Source organism: Maylandia zebra, linkage group LG19 (assembly GCF_041146795.1).
Source record: "Maylandia zebra isolate NMK-2024a linkage group LG19, Mzebra_GT3a, whole genome shotgun sequence".
Lineage (NCBI taxonomy): Eukaryota > Metazoa > Chordata > Actinopteri > Cichliformes > Cichlidae > Maylandia > Maylandia zebra.
Genome location: NC_135185.1, coordinates 15,225,868 through 15,243,409, shown reverse-complemented (window position 1 = coordinate 15,243,409; position 17,542 = coordinate 15,225,868). Strand labels below are relative to the sequence as shown.

At 38.9% G+C, this 17,542-nt stretch overlaps 1 protein-coding gene across 4 annotated transcripts in view; it reads right to left on the bottom strand.

Moving 5' to 3' along the window:
• rock2a (rho-associated, coiled-coil containing protein kinase 2a) overlaps positions 1 to 7,726 on the bottom strand; it is a 47,443-nt gene extending 39,717 nt beyond the window's left edge. For all 4 annotated transcript variants that reach the window (XR_001167716.5, XM_076877268.1, XM_004559281.6 and 1 more), the window contains exon 1: positions 6,840 to 7,726. Coding sequence is in view for 3 of the 4 variants with exons in the window: in XM_076877268.1 (XP_076733383.1) it covers positions 6,840 to 6,938 (99 nt within the window). In the remaining variant the exon portion in view is untranslated. The remainder of the gene's footprint in view (positions 1 to 6,839) is intronic.
• Positions 7,727 to 17,542: the final 9,816 nt, after the last annotated feature.

The window sequence follows — 17,542 nt, the reverse complement described above, 5'->3', positions numbered from 1 at the left end:
TCCTCATTCTAAACTTTCTTCTCACATCCCTGTTGGACAGCTCCTGACTCATATTTGTCTGAGGCATTATATAACATGAAATCAAGGTGCTGAGAATTAGGTGTTTATTAATGTGTGGGTATTTTAAGGTGTGGACTTTGATTTTTGTTCAGTTAGTAATAAATTTTTTACAGCTGGCTAAGGAAAAGCAAAATGAACATTCGAGATTTATCAGAATTTATTTAAGTAATGGAATACAAAGTATAAGTGTTTGCATGAACTGCCTGCAAGTAGTTACAGAAAAACAGGTGATTGCTGTCCAAGATTAGCTCTAATCTTTTCGACTTGAGAGCAGCCGCTTCACTAGAGATTTTCTCAAAAATGTGTCCAACAAACTGTAACACGAGAAAAACAAGAGCAGGGGTACAAATGTGATCATTAATTAGCTACAGTACTGAGGGCAAAGATCCATCTTCAAATATGATCTGGCATCAACTGCAAAGAACATATTATATATAGTTATAGACTTATGATGTTAAGGGAAATGACTGTGTCACTTTTTATCAACTCTGTTGTATTTCTTGCACTAATGTTGCAATTTAGCTTAAAAACACAGTCTGACTCAACCCACTGCCTGCTTTGATGAACCGCTGTTTACAGTGGTTTCAAAATGGTCACACTGGGCATATCATATCTGAACTGCAAGTGAAAAAAAAAATAACAGTTTGAAATTGTATATGGGACACTATATAAGCAAAAAACAATTTACCTGTGATAGGGCAACACTGAGAAGTGAACATCAACACACAGATGTATAAAGTTGTATTCAAAATACATGCTGTGCAACACAAAACAATAATAATTTTTCCAAAATCTAAACTTGCTCCCAAATGTAGAGCAACCCATTGAGTGTCCAATGTATAGGAAACAGCAAATGAGGTAACAAGGAGGTTCATTTTGGACAAAAGTTCATTCTTGGCCAGGTTGGGTAACTTCCTGGGGTTCTCAGAGTGTAGCTGACAGGAAACCACCTGTCTGACACGTAAATCTTTAACAACCAGCATCATATTACTTTAATCACCAAAATTAATGAGATGCAACATGTCAATTAGTTAGCTTTATTAGTGTAAAAAAGGCAGGTGTTGGTTTTTGCCCTTATTTTGCTTTTGTGCTAAGCTACGATCTATGGTATTAATGATCTCTGCAGGTAAACATGCAACATTGACAACCAGCCAAACATCCGTGTTGTAATGCAAGACATACACATTATAATTAAGTAGAGGACCCCTCTACTCCCCGATTTGCGCCTGCAGACATCCCACGGTGGCAGAAAGCCAACAGAGACCAGAGTGTGTCCTTGCAAGATGAGCTTTGCGGTTAAACACCACGCCTAACAATCAGAACTCAACTACCAGACGACCCAGTTCCCTACATCAATATTTGTCCTACTCCTGGGTTATTTTTTAAGTTTATGGAAATCCCCTGTAAAGGCATATGCTTTTAAGTTCAGCAACTAGATGATGTTTGCTAAGCCAATGAATAAATAATCAGAATTAAAATACTGACCTAAATAAATACATTTTTAAATTTCCCCTACTCTTTTTCTTTCTTACAGGCCTTAAGTGTTTTTTTATTTCCAAAAAAGCCTCTGGTGGGCCATGTATGGCTTTAATAAACAAGGAAAACCCTTATCATGTTTCCTAGCTCTGACCACTAAAGGAGACCAGGAGCTGCATAACTGAAGTGAAGGTTGACATTTTGAGACTGCTGAGGGTTTGCACACCCAGAAGACGCCGGGTCTTCTTCACTGGAGTGGAGCGAAAAACCAAAAAAAGACCATGGAGAGGCCCGGCCGACTCACCAGAGGTGGTGTGGAGCCGAGAGACCGGCTTGTTTTGAAGGAAAAAAAAATTGGCTGGGGCCACCATCCCCAGTGCCTTATAAGGCAGTGTTTCTATCCAGCTAGCACACTGAAGCCGGGTCTGGTCTGCTGCTGCTGTTTGCCTGAGAGCAACTCAACTACACTCCAGAGAAGAAGCCAAAACTCAGGTTGACAAAGAGGGGATATCATTTATCCCAATAGCTACAGAGGAAGAAAGTCTAGTGTAGGTGAGAAGTGGAGTGACAATAAGTTAAAGGGGAGGGGAAGAAAGAAAAAAGCTGAAGAAAATGGGAGATGAGAAGACAAAAAAATTAATGGAAAAAAACAAAACAAAATGAAGCATATACGAGTAGGAATAGGGAGAGAAAAAAAGGGCGTGAATAACCAGTACTAAGCAAAAGAGACAGCATATGTATTAAAAGGCTTTCCCAACTAATGCTGAATAAAAAGAGCATCACTCCAAATGATCTTAAAAGAAATGGACAGGGATTGCCCCCCAGAGATAAACTGGAAGGCATCATACAAGCTTTTAGCTCTATTTCCCATATCATTCACACATAAGTGCTGTGCATTAAGTTATCTGCACGCCCTGGGCCTGCAAAAGTATGAAAACACAGTTAACATACCTGCAGTGTGTTTAACAAGCCTGAGGGGAGGGGCTGAGAGAAAAGTAGGGCCAGGGAAAAGAGATAAGGCTAGAAAGCGAACGGGGAAAGTGCAGGCAGGACAGAAGTCTATGGAACTTTGAGCCCCATGTATGGCTGCCAACTATTTACTCAGTGAGGTCATTTCCTTTAGGACAGCAGAAACTTGAGTGATTTGCAAATAACCTGTCCATATTTTAGTTTTGTCTTTTTCTTTAATTCCGGGAAAGGCCCCATCTTGTGCTTGCTCCTTAACAATCACTGCCTGTACTTGGAGCTGCCAAGTTAAGTCCTGCACTTCAGTCAGCAGTGGTGTCCTGCCAAATAACGATCCCTACCGTTTGCACAAGGGGAAGGTTGCTGAGACTTGAGGTTACGCTTGATCGAGTGCTGATAGAGGCAATATAGTGATCTACAGTTTATATAACCAGAGAGTGGGGCGGCATTAACGCATCATTTAAGTATTATTTTTTCCCCTGGCTGTTCTGTGGCTGGATTTACAGATAGCAGCAGCTCTGCCCCATCTCATCACAAGAGTTGAAGATTGACTAAGGAAGGTGACCGAGTTTCCCTGACAGATGCTGCACATTCCTCCACGTCAGTTTTCCTTATCCTAAGGGAAGCCTGCCCACTGCTCCTTAAATGCATTACCTTCATGATCACTTAAAAAAGAAAAGGAAAGGGGAAAAAAAGCACAAACCTGAAATTAATTACCGAGTTTCCTTCACTAAGCTGTTAGTGAGAAGAATAAATAAAGGGTCCACACAATGTGGCTCCCTCTGGTACCGTTGCCATGCCACAATAACGGGATTTGTGATTCATTATTTACCAAATATGAGCCTGTGAGCAATTATCTAGGCACTTTAAGTATGCATGTTTTTCCTTCACCTGCAACCCCCCCCACCCCCACCCCCAAAACCCAAACAAAAACAAGACATATCTTAGCATTTATTGTTTGTGTGCATGCGTGTGTCTGAACACACCGAGCAGCAAAACTTCTTGATCCCAGCGACAGCACCGAGGCTGCTAAAAATGGAAAACCGCAGCCTGTTCTCTCCTACGCATGCTTCCCACTCAACTTTTGTCTCAAACACTCAACACCTCTCTCTCCCCAGCTCATGTGCAGGAAGTAAACACCACCGGTGGTCAAGTTATGCCGAATTCTTCCTCAGGACTTGACCAGGATTGCCTCAAGTTGTATGGAGGGGGGCGGGAGAACCCCAGGGGAAGGGATGTATGGGAAAGGGGGGGTGGGCTGAGTCAGAAGGGGCCCATTAAAAGGGGTGAGGTGATGCTTTTTAAGATAGAGCTGACAGTGTGTTTGCACTCTGTCACATCCAGTTAGGGGCCCCAGAAATTCAAACACCACCCTCTAACTTTAAAGCTAAAGTAGGCAACATCACACAATGTTGGCTAAAAGTTACAGTTAATAGGTCTGAAAATAGCTTGGGATTCCAGCTTTCCTAGGGTCCAGAAAATAACCGAGATCTAAATTTATTTTGGGAGAACAGAGCTGATCTAAATTGTCGGAAGACCTCTTTTCCCATTTAAGCCCAAAGTCGTGATATACACTGGTGTAATGGAAGAATTTTTCCACTGCCTTATGCAACGTTAGGTCATCACAAAACTTAAAGACAGACACATTTAAACAGTTTCAATTCTAATACATCAGTCCTTCGCCAACTTAGAAAGCAAGAGTTATTTGATTGTATCAATGGCAATAATTGCAAACGCTATCCTTATTTGGCTCAACATCCATTACTTCTGGGCCATCGTCCATACCCTGACAATCACTGAGCTGCTAAAGAAATCACCAGATGTGGGTGGTTAATGAAAGGTCTGCAATCAGGCAAGTCCATCGTCTGTTGGCCCCAAAAAAAAAAAAAAAAAAAAATCTTTCAATTGTACGTCACATAAGCGGCTGTACAAACAGGTCTGACTCATCCCCGCACAGGGTAAACACAGGGACCTGAGACATCGTTCACAATCTCATAACTTCTGACCACTTTACCTCTGAGGAAAAAAATTCAGGGAATGCACCGTCTCACTCCCCTCTCCCGAGGAAAGCAAAATAGAAATGGTTGCCAGGCTGTAGGTGAATAAGAACCAGCGTGTTGATGTAACAGCACACGGACAACCAGATTAAACAAAGATTACTGGTATGATTTTTTTTTAAGGGAAGATAAACAAGAGTATGCAGATGCTACTGTGCTGATATTACACAGCATGTTCAAATTTCCTTTTTTTATTGTTAGTTATGTGGAATCTGCGGTGTGAACTTCTTCTGGCTTCTGAAGTGGGGTGTGCTGGGAAAACTTCGAGAACCAATGGCCAAACTGGAACATCGTCCCAGATCGCTCAACAAAAAGGCACTGACATTTATACCACAAGGGTTTTGGATTATCACAGAAAATAAGCTCTGTGGCAAATTGAAAGTTTATGATATTTACATTTTTCTTTTCTTCAAATGGAAAAATCTCCATAAACTTGCACCAATATGACCACCACGAAGCAACTGTGTTTGCTGTGATGGCATTGAAATCCAAAAACAACTTATGTGGTCTTACTCAGCCACTTCCTCTTGTGGTGCCACTTTGGCACTTATTAAAAGAACAAAGCTAAAGCAAATAAAGAAGTAGTCACCCAACTTGAAGAAAAAGAAAAAAGCTTGCAAGGGGGAAAAGGGGATCAGACAAATGACACATTATTAGAAATGAACAGGGAGACTTTTGCAGATATCACCCGAGGGAGATATTAAACCACAAATACCCAAATCAGTTGGCATCAAATGATGGTTACCCTGTCAGCTCCCAAGTGGTCAAAGTCTGAGAAAAGTCTGATTATCCCAAAGAGAAAACAGCAAGCGAGTGGTTGTCATGGTCAAACTACATAGATTATTTCCAGCAGTAAGAACACATCTGGCTTGGACAGTCTCCCATTGTTTGCTACATCTGAGAAAAAGCTCTTTTGGACAATGACCAGACATGACTCTTCCCATGCTACATTCATGTATGTATAAACACACACACAGAGGCTATCTTAAATTTGCGGCCAATATTCAAATGGGGGGTAAGATAGCTGTCAGAGAAAGACAAACATGATAGATTTTACATGCCTCTCAATTCTAATCAAATGCAATGCTATATGTAAGCACCAGAGCGTACTAAAATCCCACCCTACAAAACAGAAATATTCAAATCAAAATGATCTCCAGTCAGAATCTAATAGCAGCTGCTGAGAGTACAATAGACTAAACACATACTCACTGTTTTGCCTCTTTAAAGTTAGTTTTTCTCCTTCAGCTACAAAGATATCATGAAACTAATCTTCAATGATTTTCATCATTACTACTACTACTACTACTACTAAGGGACAAAACTCCAGTTTCCAGAAGACTATATTAATTAACTGTAAAATTAATTAATTAAATTAATGAATTAAGCTGGTGGGCAAATATAGAGAACCGATTTAGGCAATATCCAGAAACAAAAAAGTAAGCCATTCTCACATTGTTCATGACACTGACATGATATAACCTAACACTTCCAATAACTTATATATTTGTTTTCCTTAATACTATTGCTCGTTTATTATCTTGTCACTTATTTATATTCGGGAGGTCAAAGGGGAAAAACAAATGGAAGATGAATACAATTTAAATAATAATTAAGTGGAACTTCAGATAAAAATCTACACATTTACCTGAGTGGTTGAAACAGTAGGAGATACGCAGTTTTACAACTTCATACTAATTGTTTTCTTCTCATTAAAATAGATAAATGTTAGGTGGTACAGGAGTATGAGACAAATTTTCATATTTTCTTCTACTTTAACTTTTAATTTAATTCTAAACACTGTTATTATATATATTTTCTGATATTAATTGCTGCCAATATGGTTTATTGGATTTTTGGCAGACTGGGTCCTCCATAGCCAACATCCTATTTGCATACCAGTGTAGGAAGACTGCAATGGTTCTGTGGTTACATCTGGGACTGATAGGACTACAGTGGCTTGGTGGGCCCATATGTTATCTAAAAATATTAGTCTCCATGAAAACACCCAGGGGAGCTATCTCAAGTAGTTAATCCTAATCTGTAGACAGGCCTCAAAGAGCCCCAAACTGCTCTGTCTGCACCCAGATTTAACTATTAATCAGGCTTGTCTACAGTGTCTCCACCAGGCGATAACACTTAAATCATAAACGGCACCGTTTTAACATGAAAAGGTGTTTAAATGCAATTAGCTCACCTGAGGGCGTGCATGCGTGCCTAGCCATTCAGCGATCAGACAACATCATTAATAACCTATGAAGTGGATCCCACTTGACTCACCAGTAAACTTTCCAGGTTTATGGCAGATCTGGGGTCTCTGATCATGTCCTCCAGCTTCTTCAGCCGGGTTTCCATCCTCCTCTCGGCGCCCAGCGACATGACTGCGCCGTCGTTGGTGGTTAAAAGTTGGGTTTTAAAAACTAATGAAGAGGCTTTTCCAAACTGTTTGAGTTTACATGTGAACCCTCTTTGTTCCTGGCTAATGGCCGCAGGCCTGGCGGAGCAGCCTTTGGGCTCCCAGCCCACCCAAATCGCTTCCAACAGGAATGGTGTGCACAACGAGGAGAAAATATTCCCAATGCTTCCAAAAACATAAAACTTGCCAAGTGAGAGGGGGCCGTCAGTTAGCAAACCCGCCCGGCTTTAAGCTAGGAATGACGACTTGAACTATCACCTCTCGTTAAGTGGAAGATGCATTTTTTAAACTTGGCGATAAAGTTTGAATTTACCAGCAACAGGCAGCAAAGCAGGGCGTTTTCTTTGCCCCCTTTTTACTCCCCTTTCCTTCTGGGTTTCGACCGCTTGGATTTTTTTTTCTTCCTGGACTTGCTATCTTTAGGAGGGAAAAAATCCGCTTCGTTTCACCCCATTCAACAACGCTTTATCCCGTTAGAAGTGGAGTTTATCCTCGGTGCTGCCACAAGTCCTCCGAACGGGTAATAACGTCTGTTCTCCCGCGCTGAATTTTTAATAAGCACTCGCTCGCCTCTTCCTGGATTTCTTCTCGCATTTTCGCATTTGTCCTCCTCGCTTCAAGACGTGGACGCCAAAAAAAATAAGTTTCTCTCGCAGAAAAAACTCATCCAGCAGCTGAATTCCTCACCGTACACTCACATCTACACACCAACACACACGGAGGCTGTACTCTCGCACTCTCCGCCCCCTGACATCAACACACACACACCGAGGACTCAATTACCCATAATCCATCAGTCCTGCCCTCCAACCTGGATATAGCTTGAGATAAATTTCTCGTGTAATCTTTTAATATCAAAAACTTTAACTCTTCTCTTTAGTAGGTCAAAAGTATCCATTCTTTGTGTAGTTCATAACTGTAATAAGTTTATATTTTTAACAATAAGTACGAGCAAGACAACCACAAAGATGATCAAAAGAAAGTACACTCTTTTCAAATTCTAAGGTTTTATATAATAAAAATAACTAGCTCGTCTGAGATTTTAGAATTTGGCAATACAGCTTCAGATGAACTGGGAAACATGACATATTACACCATGTCTTTATTTATTTCGCACAAAATAAGCTGAAACACAATACAATATACTACTTAGGGGAATTCCTAGTGCTGTCACAGAAGCTGTCTTTGCAAAGAGTGAATAAGATAAGATGACAAATTCCTTTTTAAAGTAATCCAGTCTGCATTTTAGGACTTTATATCTTCTATCTGAAGGTGACAGTCCACACTCAAGATGGAGGATATGTAACAAGTTTGGCAGGATATAGGTTTCTCATAAATGAATTGGATGGAGAGGTCCTCAGTTTACTTTAATTTTGCCAGGACAGAAAGATTGACATGCCGCGCAGATATGTCATACTTCGTGATGCACTCCAATACATTGTTTTCTGGAAAGCACCGAACACGGTTAGTTGGCATAACAAAAAAAAATTAAAAATAATTCGATGCCTGATGCCGATAATCAAATCCACTTGATTATTTTGAGTACCTCTATAAAAGCAGAAGTTTTAGCAGTTTCCTTGTCTGCACCATTCAGGTGTGTGCAAACACAATATCAAAGAGATACAACATCTGCACAGATCTTAGAAAAGCAGTTGCTGCTGCTCATCATTCTGGGCACGGTTATCTGGCTATTTCCCAGAAATTTAAAGTCCATCATTCTACAGTGATAGAGACAGTCTTCCCAGGAGTGGATGTCCCAGCAAATTCACCCCAAGGTCAGAGCATGCACATCTCAAAGAAATTACCCAAGAGCTACATCTTGGACTCTGCAGGACTCAGTTACCATGTTAAATGTTAAAGTTCACAACACGATTAGAAAAACACTGAACAAATGTACCTTGTTTGCAGAGTTGCTCATGAACAAATCACAAGACCTCTGGAACAATGTCCTTTGGACAGACAAGACCAAAGTGGAGATGTTTGGCCATAATGCACAAACACCTCATACCAACTGTCAGCATGGTGGTGGAGAGCTTGTGATTTGGGCTTGTTTTGCAGCCACAGAATCTGGGCACTTTGCCATGAGTCAACCATGATCTCCTCTGTATAGAGTCAAATGTGAGGCCTGACAGCTAAATTTTAGCTTAAACTGTGTCAATGATCCCAAGCACACGAGCAAATCTAGAAGAGAGTGACTGACCACAAAAAGAATGAAGGTGTTGCAATGGGCCAGTCAAAGTCCAGACCACAGCCTGACTGAAATGCTGAAGTGGAGCCTTAAGAGAGCTGTGACTAAACAAAGCTCAGTGAACTGAAACAAAAATGTAAAGAGTGACCAAAATTTCTCCACAATGATGTGAGATTGACCCTAAACATAGGGCTGCTCAATTAATCGAATTTTAATCACGATTACGATCTGGGCTTTCAACGATCATTAAAAATGACTGAGCCGATTATTAGCCCCTCCCTCATTTATCCGCGACACCTTAAAGGCCGTCCGTGAAAATATTGTCGGTCCGTGGCGCAAAAAAGGGTGGAGACCGCTGATTAAGAGGACCCGAGGGAAGCTCGGAAAGCTAAGCAGAAGTTATTTGGAGAGTGACTGCCGTTGGTTGAAAAGAGAGTTTAAAAAAAAAAAAAAAACTTCAGTGGTGTTGCACACTATTTTATATTTTTTTTTTAAAGTTATTGTTAACCCTTTAAAGCCGGTCAGAGCAGCACGCTCCGTTTTGCGTAACTATTTTTAAATCCCTGTAGAACCTGAACCGTGTAAGCTAGCGCAATAATTTGTTTTGCATATGAAACCGGAGGAGTTGTACTTACATCTTATGCCATCAGCTTGTCCTCGGTCACGGTTTCGTTCCACATATAGCTTTGCAAAAATTGCATAAAAAGCGCTTGCAGGAACAAAAACATAATATTCCAGAAACACGCTTTGCCGTTCCGATCAGCTGTTCGTAACACTTCCCACAGTGAAATGATGCACATGCTGTTTTCTTTGCAAATTTGCATCATAGGATTGTTTTTTGTTTTTCCTGCAGTATATAAAAATTGCTGTATCTCCAAAATAAAACTATGAAGACACTCAAAATAAATTTCCTGTGGTGGGAAACTATTTTTTTGCAACTTTATTGTATTTAAAGTTTTGAGGGATAAACCTCTTAAATTTCTCCAAGTAGAAATATATGTAAACAAAACAAAAGCGATTTTCAATTTTTTTGTAGTTTATTGCACTTTTTTGCAATTTATGTAATTACTATGGACTTAATGCATACATATTATTAAAATATGGGCTATAACAGTTGTATTGATGTATAGCAACTTGAAATGCTCCCACAAATGGCACTACAGCATGTAAAAAAAATATATATATATAAGCTCTGGTGGACTTGGTTCTATGGTAGGTCTTAAAGGGTTAAATAAATATCGTCAAATAATCGTGATCTCAATTTCAGTGAAAATAATCGTGATTATCATTTTTGCCATAATCGAGCAGCCCTACCTAAACATGCTTCTACGAGCTATTGAATCATGGGGTGTACTTAGTTTAGTCACACACTGCTTATGCAATTTGGCAGAGCTTTACTTAAATAAAGATGCTGTATAATATAATATAAAAACACAGATAAATAATAAATATTGGTAAAAAAAAAAAAGAAAGAAAGTATACCCTTAAAATTCAACGGGACATAAAAAACGTACTCCTTACCAGGTCTTAAAATTACAATAGCACTTCTAATTAGAGTTTAACTTTAACAAGCACTTGAATATATTATTTATAGCAGAATTAATTTGATGATCAGTTTTTCAATATCAGTTATTATAATAAGTCTCAGTGTTTGCGTTATTATATTTAAAGAAATAAAGAGGCAATCGAACCATCGATGTACCTTCACTTTGCTCAAACTAAATGTCACAATAAAGTTTTTTCCACTCTCTCTTGCATGTGTATGTGTGCAATTTCCCATACAGTAACAGTAGCAGGAAGTGATGCTTTTTAGATTTTCTTTATTTGGAACAGTCAGTTTGCATGAGAGTGTCACAGACAGGCGAGCAGATAAACACACAAACGCCACCTGCAGAAACAGGAATGTTTCTTGGAAACAGCACTCATACCAGCAGATTTATTGTCTGTTTGACAGGGGATGTCTGGGAAATGCAGTCCAAAATAACAGCGACGATACAGGCTCAAAATGATCTACTTCTTGTTTTAATAAGCTTGTCTCATCACTCACAGTAAAGCACTAGGCTAAGATGTGCCATCCTGAGACCCTTGTGCTTCTTTGTAAATGTTATTGAATCATAACTCCATGCCGTTTCACTTGTACTAAACATAGATCTCAGTTATTTTGACCACATTTTAAGAGGCTCACACTCACCTGAATATGACAGTCATAAACACATGGGCAGTTTTTAGTTGATATAGGTGGTGTTTATGTGTAAAGGTGGAGACTATTTAAGGATATTTCAAGTAATGTTATAAATTGAATAATAATTACCACTTACTGTTATTTTGATGATAGGATGTGAGAGACATGATGCACACTAAACTGAAATATTCCCAAAGCAGCAATCAGACGTAAGCTGCATTCAAGCTGGCTGTACTCATCTCTGAGAAGATTCTCAGTAAATTTCACACTAGCAAACATATTCATCAGGGCAGAATTGAACTCGAAACCTGGGATTCAGGAAAATAACAATTAAAGATGTGCATGGAGTGAAATTAGTCTGAAAAGGTAGATAGCTGTGTACAATGATTTGTCTGTAAATTCTGAATTCCCACAAATGTGTGCTCAAAACCACACACAAATCCAAAGCAATTTGAACACAGATTTTACAAACATGCATATCAAAACTGGAATGAAAAGTGATAATTTAAGCACACATTTTCACATTTAGCTTCACATATCTAATCATCTTTGCTTTCAAAAGGCAAATCAAGAATTTTTAATGCATACATAAATTCCCTTAAATGCACAGATCACGTAACATGTCATATGATGCTCATCTGCAAACATCCTGAGGCTAATTTCACTACATATATGTGTAGTTGTTACATGAATGTGTACATATGGAAAAAGCTATCAAATGAGCTTTGTTGTGTTATTGGCAGTGTGCTGCCCGAGAATGAAGCAGCTATATGTTTTTATTTTTTTATTTACACACATTTATTTCTTGTTGTCACAGGTCAAAAAAGTCTACTAAAGCATGAAGGTCTATTGATACGGGACAGCGGTTAGTATATTTATTATTACACACATAAGATAACTTGGAGTGGAGTTATGACTCTCAAATTATCCTCAATTGCATTATTTGGACTATGACAAAAATATTCCCCTTTCCACTGAAGTGGGTGTAGACTTCAGTGACAATGCAATTTCCAACTGGATAAGAAGTACACAGTACATACAAATGATCACACAACACAGGTCACTTGTTTTAAAGAAACAGTTCACTTAGTCATTGATGTGAACAGGTGCTTTAATCACACTTAAAGAGTTTACTTCTCAAAGTCAAAGACACAAAAGTGGCCTAGTATCAGCATAGCTGTTTACTTGTTACACAAACTCCGCCATATGCAGCCAAGCAAACACAGAATAGGACAGATGTCATAAAAATTGCAGAACTAGGACCAAAATGCAGACTCAAAGACAGAAGGAAAAATAAAAAAAGCAAGGCTTTATTTTGGCTGATTCAAAGTCAGAACACAAAAATCCACAGGCAAAAGGCAAACTGAATCCAAAGCAGGGAGGGAACACACTGGGAGGCTGAACAGACCCTGAGAGGAAGACGGAGGGGAAGATACCACTATTTATATATGAAAGGGTAATCAAGGAACAGCACACAGGAGGGTAACAAGACACAGATGATAAGAATCAAGGACAATGAGACAGCAAAAATGACACACAAAACACAGACGATGACTACAAAGGCTAACAAAGTAAAACAGGAACATGAATAAACACGACATCGGGGAGAAAAGACAGAGGAGGATGAGATAGAAAACACTAAAGATACAAAATAAACTAACATAAACTAGAACTATGAATTAAAGGCTCAACATTTCTGTAAATAATGAACAAAGAATCAAACAGAGAACATCTTAAATATACAATTCAGTATCCCAAAACTCCTACACAGTGACATAATATTTATATTATATTGATATCATAACTCTGTTTCTACACTCATTTTATACAAGTGCTTGTTGTTTGTTGTATATTTGCTGCTATGACAACTTAACTTCCCTCTGGGATTCTTGAAGTTTCTCTGATTATGATTAGATATTAAAGTCACCGGGTGGCTAAGATTTGTGTCTTCATTACCATAAATTAAGATATTTCCACCATGAAATGTAGAAAAAAACAAAATGGGTGCTTAAAATTTCACCCAAAAGCAAAATTTTGGGGACGACACACTTTATCTGTGCCCCCAGTTATTAAATGAATATAGACAGTTATATAAATAATATTTTAGCTGTAATCATTACATAAGTGATGAGAATAATATAGGTATAACAATGTATTGTCTATAACAAAAATATCATTTTATATGGGGTGTTCATGTTATTTTGTCCAGGGGATGATAAACAATGCCCAATCACTAAGCAAAAAACAGAAAAACTACAATTGTTAATATTATGATACATTTTAAAATTCTTGTCACTGCTTGCTTACTTTTACTTCTATGGGAAAATCAAACTTTTTATTTTTCTATTTATTTTATTCAATTTTATTGTACCTCCGGGCCTAGTGAGTCAGTCATTACTTACAGAAACCATAAGATGGCGCTAGAGACCACTGAATCTACAATTCACACGCGCATCAGCGAGCATCAGGAAGCCAGACTGATTTAAAAGACATAAAGAAACCACTTAAAAACAGTTGGAGTATTTAGAAAATCTGTATATTTCTTTAACATATAATATCACATGTGCAGAGTTTAGGAAGCAACACTTTATCTTTTATGAATAGATGTCATAATTATCATTACTAAAACATCATCTGTTAGATAATTGCCTGTAAGTTCTCTTTACTGAACTAATTCTTGTTGCACTCTCCTTTTTTAAAATCAACCATATACTGCTCATGAATATTGAAATACTATAACCAAGGCCTAGCTATTTATGAATGATTCAGTGTTCTAAAATGTGGTTAAACTCTTTATTGCTTTTGCATTAATTATTCAAAACAGTTTAGCATGACTGTCAGTATAAATATATCTGACTGGTATGACCTATGACATTCCTGTTTTTTAATGGGGGCAAAAAGAAGAGAGAGAGACAGAGCCTACATCATGTCCATAAAGAGCAATAACAATTACTCAAAGTAATACTAATCTTTCTTTATGTATAATTGAAGGCCATAAAAACAAAGAAGACGAATTCGTCATTAAATTTGCACAACATTCATTTCTTTTGGGTTTTAAACCTTTTTTCCCCACCAATGTTTATCTTCAGGTTGTATTGATTAAAAAAAGCTTTCAATGAAAAATATGAAATCTTTAAAATTCACCTGCAACTCAGTTCATGTTGCTATGTTTATGAATAATAGCTAAATTCATATGTTTCAGATGTGGTTTGGGACATTCTATAAGAAAAGTCATACAGTGGGGCAAAAAAGTATTTAGTCAGCCACCAATTGTGCAAGTTCCCCCACTTAAAATGATGACAGAGGTCAGTAATTTGCACCAGAGGTACACTTCAACTGTGAGAGACAGAATGTGAAAAAAAAATCCATGAATTCACATGGTAGGATTTGTAAAGAATTTATTTGTAAATTAGGGTGGAAAATAAGTATTTGGTCACCTCAAACAAGGAAAATCTCTGGCTCTCACAGACCTGTAACGTCTTCTGTAAGAAGCTTTTCTGTCCCCCACTCGTTACCTGTATGAATGGCACCTGTTTGAACTCATCATCAGACTCCAAACTCCGCCATGGCCAAGACCAAAGAGCTTTCGAAGGACACCAGGAAAAGTATTGTAGACCTGCACCAGACTGGGAAGAGTGAATCTACAATAGGCAAGCAGCTTGGTGTGAAAAAATCAACTGTGGGAGCAATCATCAGAAAATGGAAGACATACAAGACCACTGATAATCTCCCTCGATCTGGGGCTCCACGCAAGATCTCATCCTGTGGGGTCAAAATGATCATGAGAACGGTGAGCAAAGATCCCAGAACCACACGGGGGGACCTGGTGAATGACCTGCAGAGAGCTGGGACCAAAGTAACAAAGGTCACCATCAGTAACACACTACAACGGCAGGGAATCAAATCCCGCAGTGCCAGACGTGTTCCGCTGCTGAAGCCAGCGCATGTCCAGGCCCGTCTGAAGTTTGCCAGAGAGCACATGGATGATACAGCAGAGGATTGGGAGAATGTCATGTGGTCAGATGAAACCAAAGTAGAACTTTTTGGTATAAACTCAACTCGTCGTGTTTGGAGGAAGAAGAATACTGAGATGCATCCCAAGAACACCATACCTACTGTGAAGCATGGGGGTGGAAACATCATGCTATGGGGCTGTTTTTCTGCCAAGGGGACAGGACGACTGATCCGTGTTAAGGACAGAATGAATGGGGCCATGTATCATGAGATTTTGAGCCAAAACCTCCTTCCATCAGTGAGATCTTTGAAGATGAAACGAGGCTGGGTCTTGCAACATGACAATGATCCAAAACACACCGCCCGGGCAACAAAGGAGTGGCTCCGTAAGAAGCATTTGAAAGTCCTGGAGTGGCCTAGCCAGTCTCCAGACCTCAACCCCATAGAAAATCTGTGGCGGGAGTTGAAAGTCCGTGTTGCTCGGCGACAGCCCCAAAACATCACTGCTCTCGAGAAGATCTGCATGGAGGAATGGGCCAAAATACCAGCTACTGTGTGTGCAAACCTGGTAAAGACCTATAGTAAACGTTTGACCTCTGTTATTGCCAACAAAGGTTATGTTACAAAGTATTGAGTTGTATTTTTGTTATTGACCAAATACTTATTTTCCACCCTGATTTACGAATAAATTCTTTACAAATCCTACCATGTGGATTCATGGATTTTTTTTTCACATTCTGTCTCTCACAGTTGAAGTGTACCTCTGGTGCAAATTACTGACCTCTGTCATCATTTTAGGTGGGGGAACTTGCACAATCGGTGGCTGACTAAATACTTTTTTGCCCCACTGTATAGTGGATTTTCTGCTAATTAATGTTCCACTCATGCAGATTTTATGGTTTAATATTGGCTATTAAAAAAAAAAAAAAAAAAAAAAAAAATATATATATATATATATACAAAAACAAGTTGCAACTCATCAAAGTGAATATCTAATCAGCCAATCATGTGACAACCACCCAGTGCTTTTAGATACGTAAACTTTGTCAACACGACCTGCTGAAGTTCAAACTGAGGATCAGAATGGGAAAGAAAGGTGATTTAAGTGACTTTGAATGTGGCATGGTCGCTTGTGCCAGACGTACTGGTCTGTGTATTTCAGAAACTGTTAGTCTACTAATACTGATCCCACATATCCTTTATAGAGAGTAATCAAAAAAAGACAAAATATCCAGTGAGTGGCAGGTCTCTGTGAGAACTGTCGCTTACTGTTGCTGCTGCAGGCTGATAGGAAGGCAACCACAACTCGATACAACCAAACAGGAGAGAACTTTTGAATGTCCGCTTGTCAAAACTGGATGCTGATGAGCTACAGCAGCAGAAGACCACACCAGGTGCCACAGCTGTCAACAAAGAAAAACAGGAAACTGAGGCTACAGATTACACAGGTTCACCAAAATTGAACAATAGAAGATTGGAAAAATCTGGTTTGATGATTCTTAATTTCTGATGCAACATTTGGATTGTAGGGTCAGAATTTGGTGTAAACAACATGAAAACATTGATTTGTCCTGCTATATATATAAGTTGTTCAAGTTGGTGTGATTGCCAGATTTGGGGTCCCTTAGTATCAACTGTGCATCGTTCGAATATCACAGCTTACACGAGCATTGCTGCTGACCGTGTTCATCCCTTTATGACCACAGTGCACCCATCTCCTGATGGCTGCTTCCAGCGGGACATCACACCATGTCACAAAGCTTAAATAATCTCAAACTGGTTTATTGGACATGGCAATGGCTTCACTGTACTCGGACAATCTCCACGATGACTATCAAGGATGTGCAGCTGGCAAATTTGCAAAAGCTGTGTGATGCTATCAAGCTGACATGGACCAAAAATCTCTGTGCAAGTTTTCAGCACCTTGTTGAATCCATGTCATGAAGAATTAACACAGTTGTGAGTTCTCTGAGTGTTAATGTTCTACAGAGTACACAAACTACCAAAATCAATAAATGTATATGCCTGTGAATGCACCAAAATGCTATTCAAAATAATGTAGGGATTAACTATTTTATACCATTGCACATAGACCTCAGGAGGAATTAATATTCATTTGACTTTGCATGAATTTATTTACATCTTTCCTTATTTATTTGTAAATTTTTTCATTCATTTATACATCCTTCTAATTATTTCTGTAGCTTTTTAATGTGTTCATTGTTAATTTCCGGATTCATTTT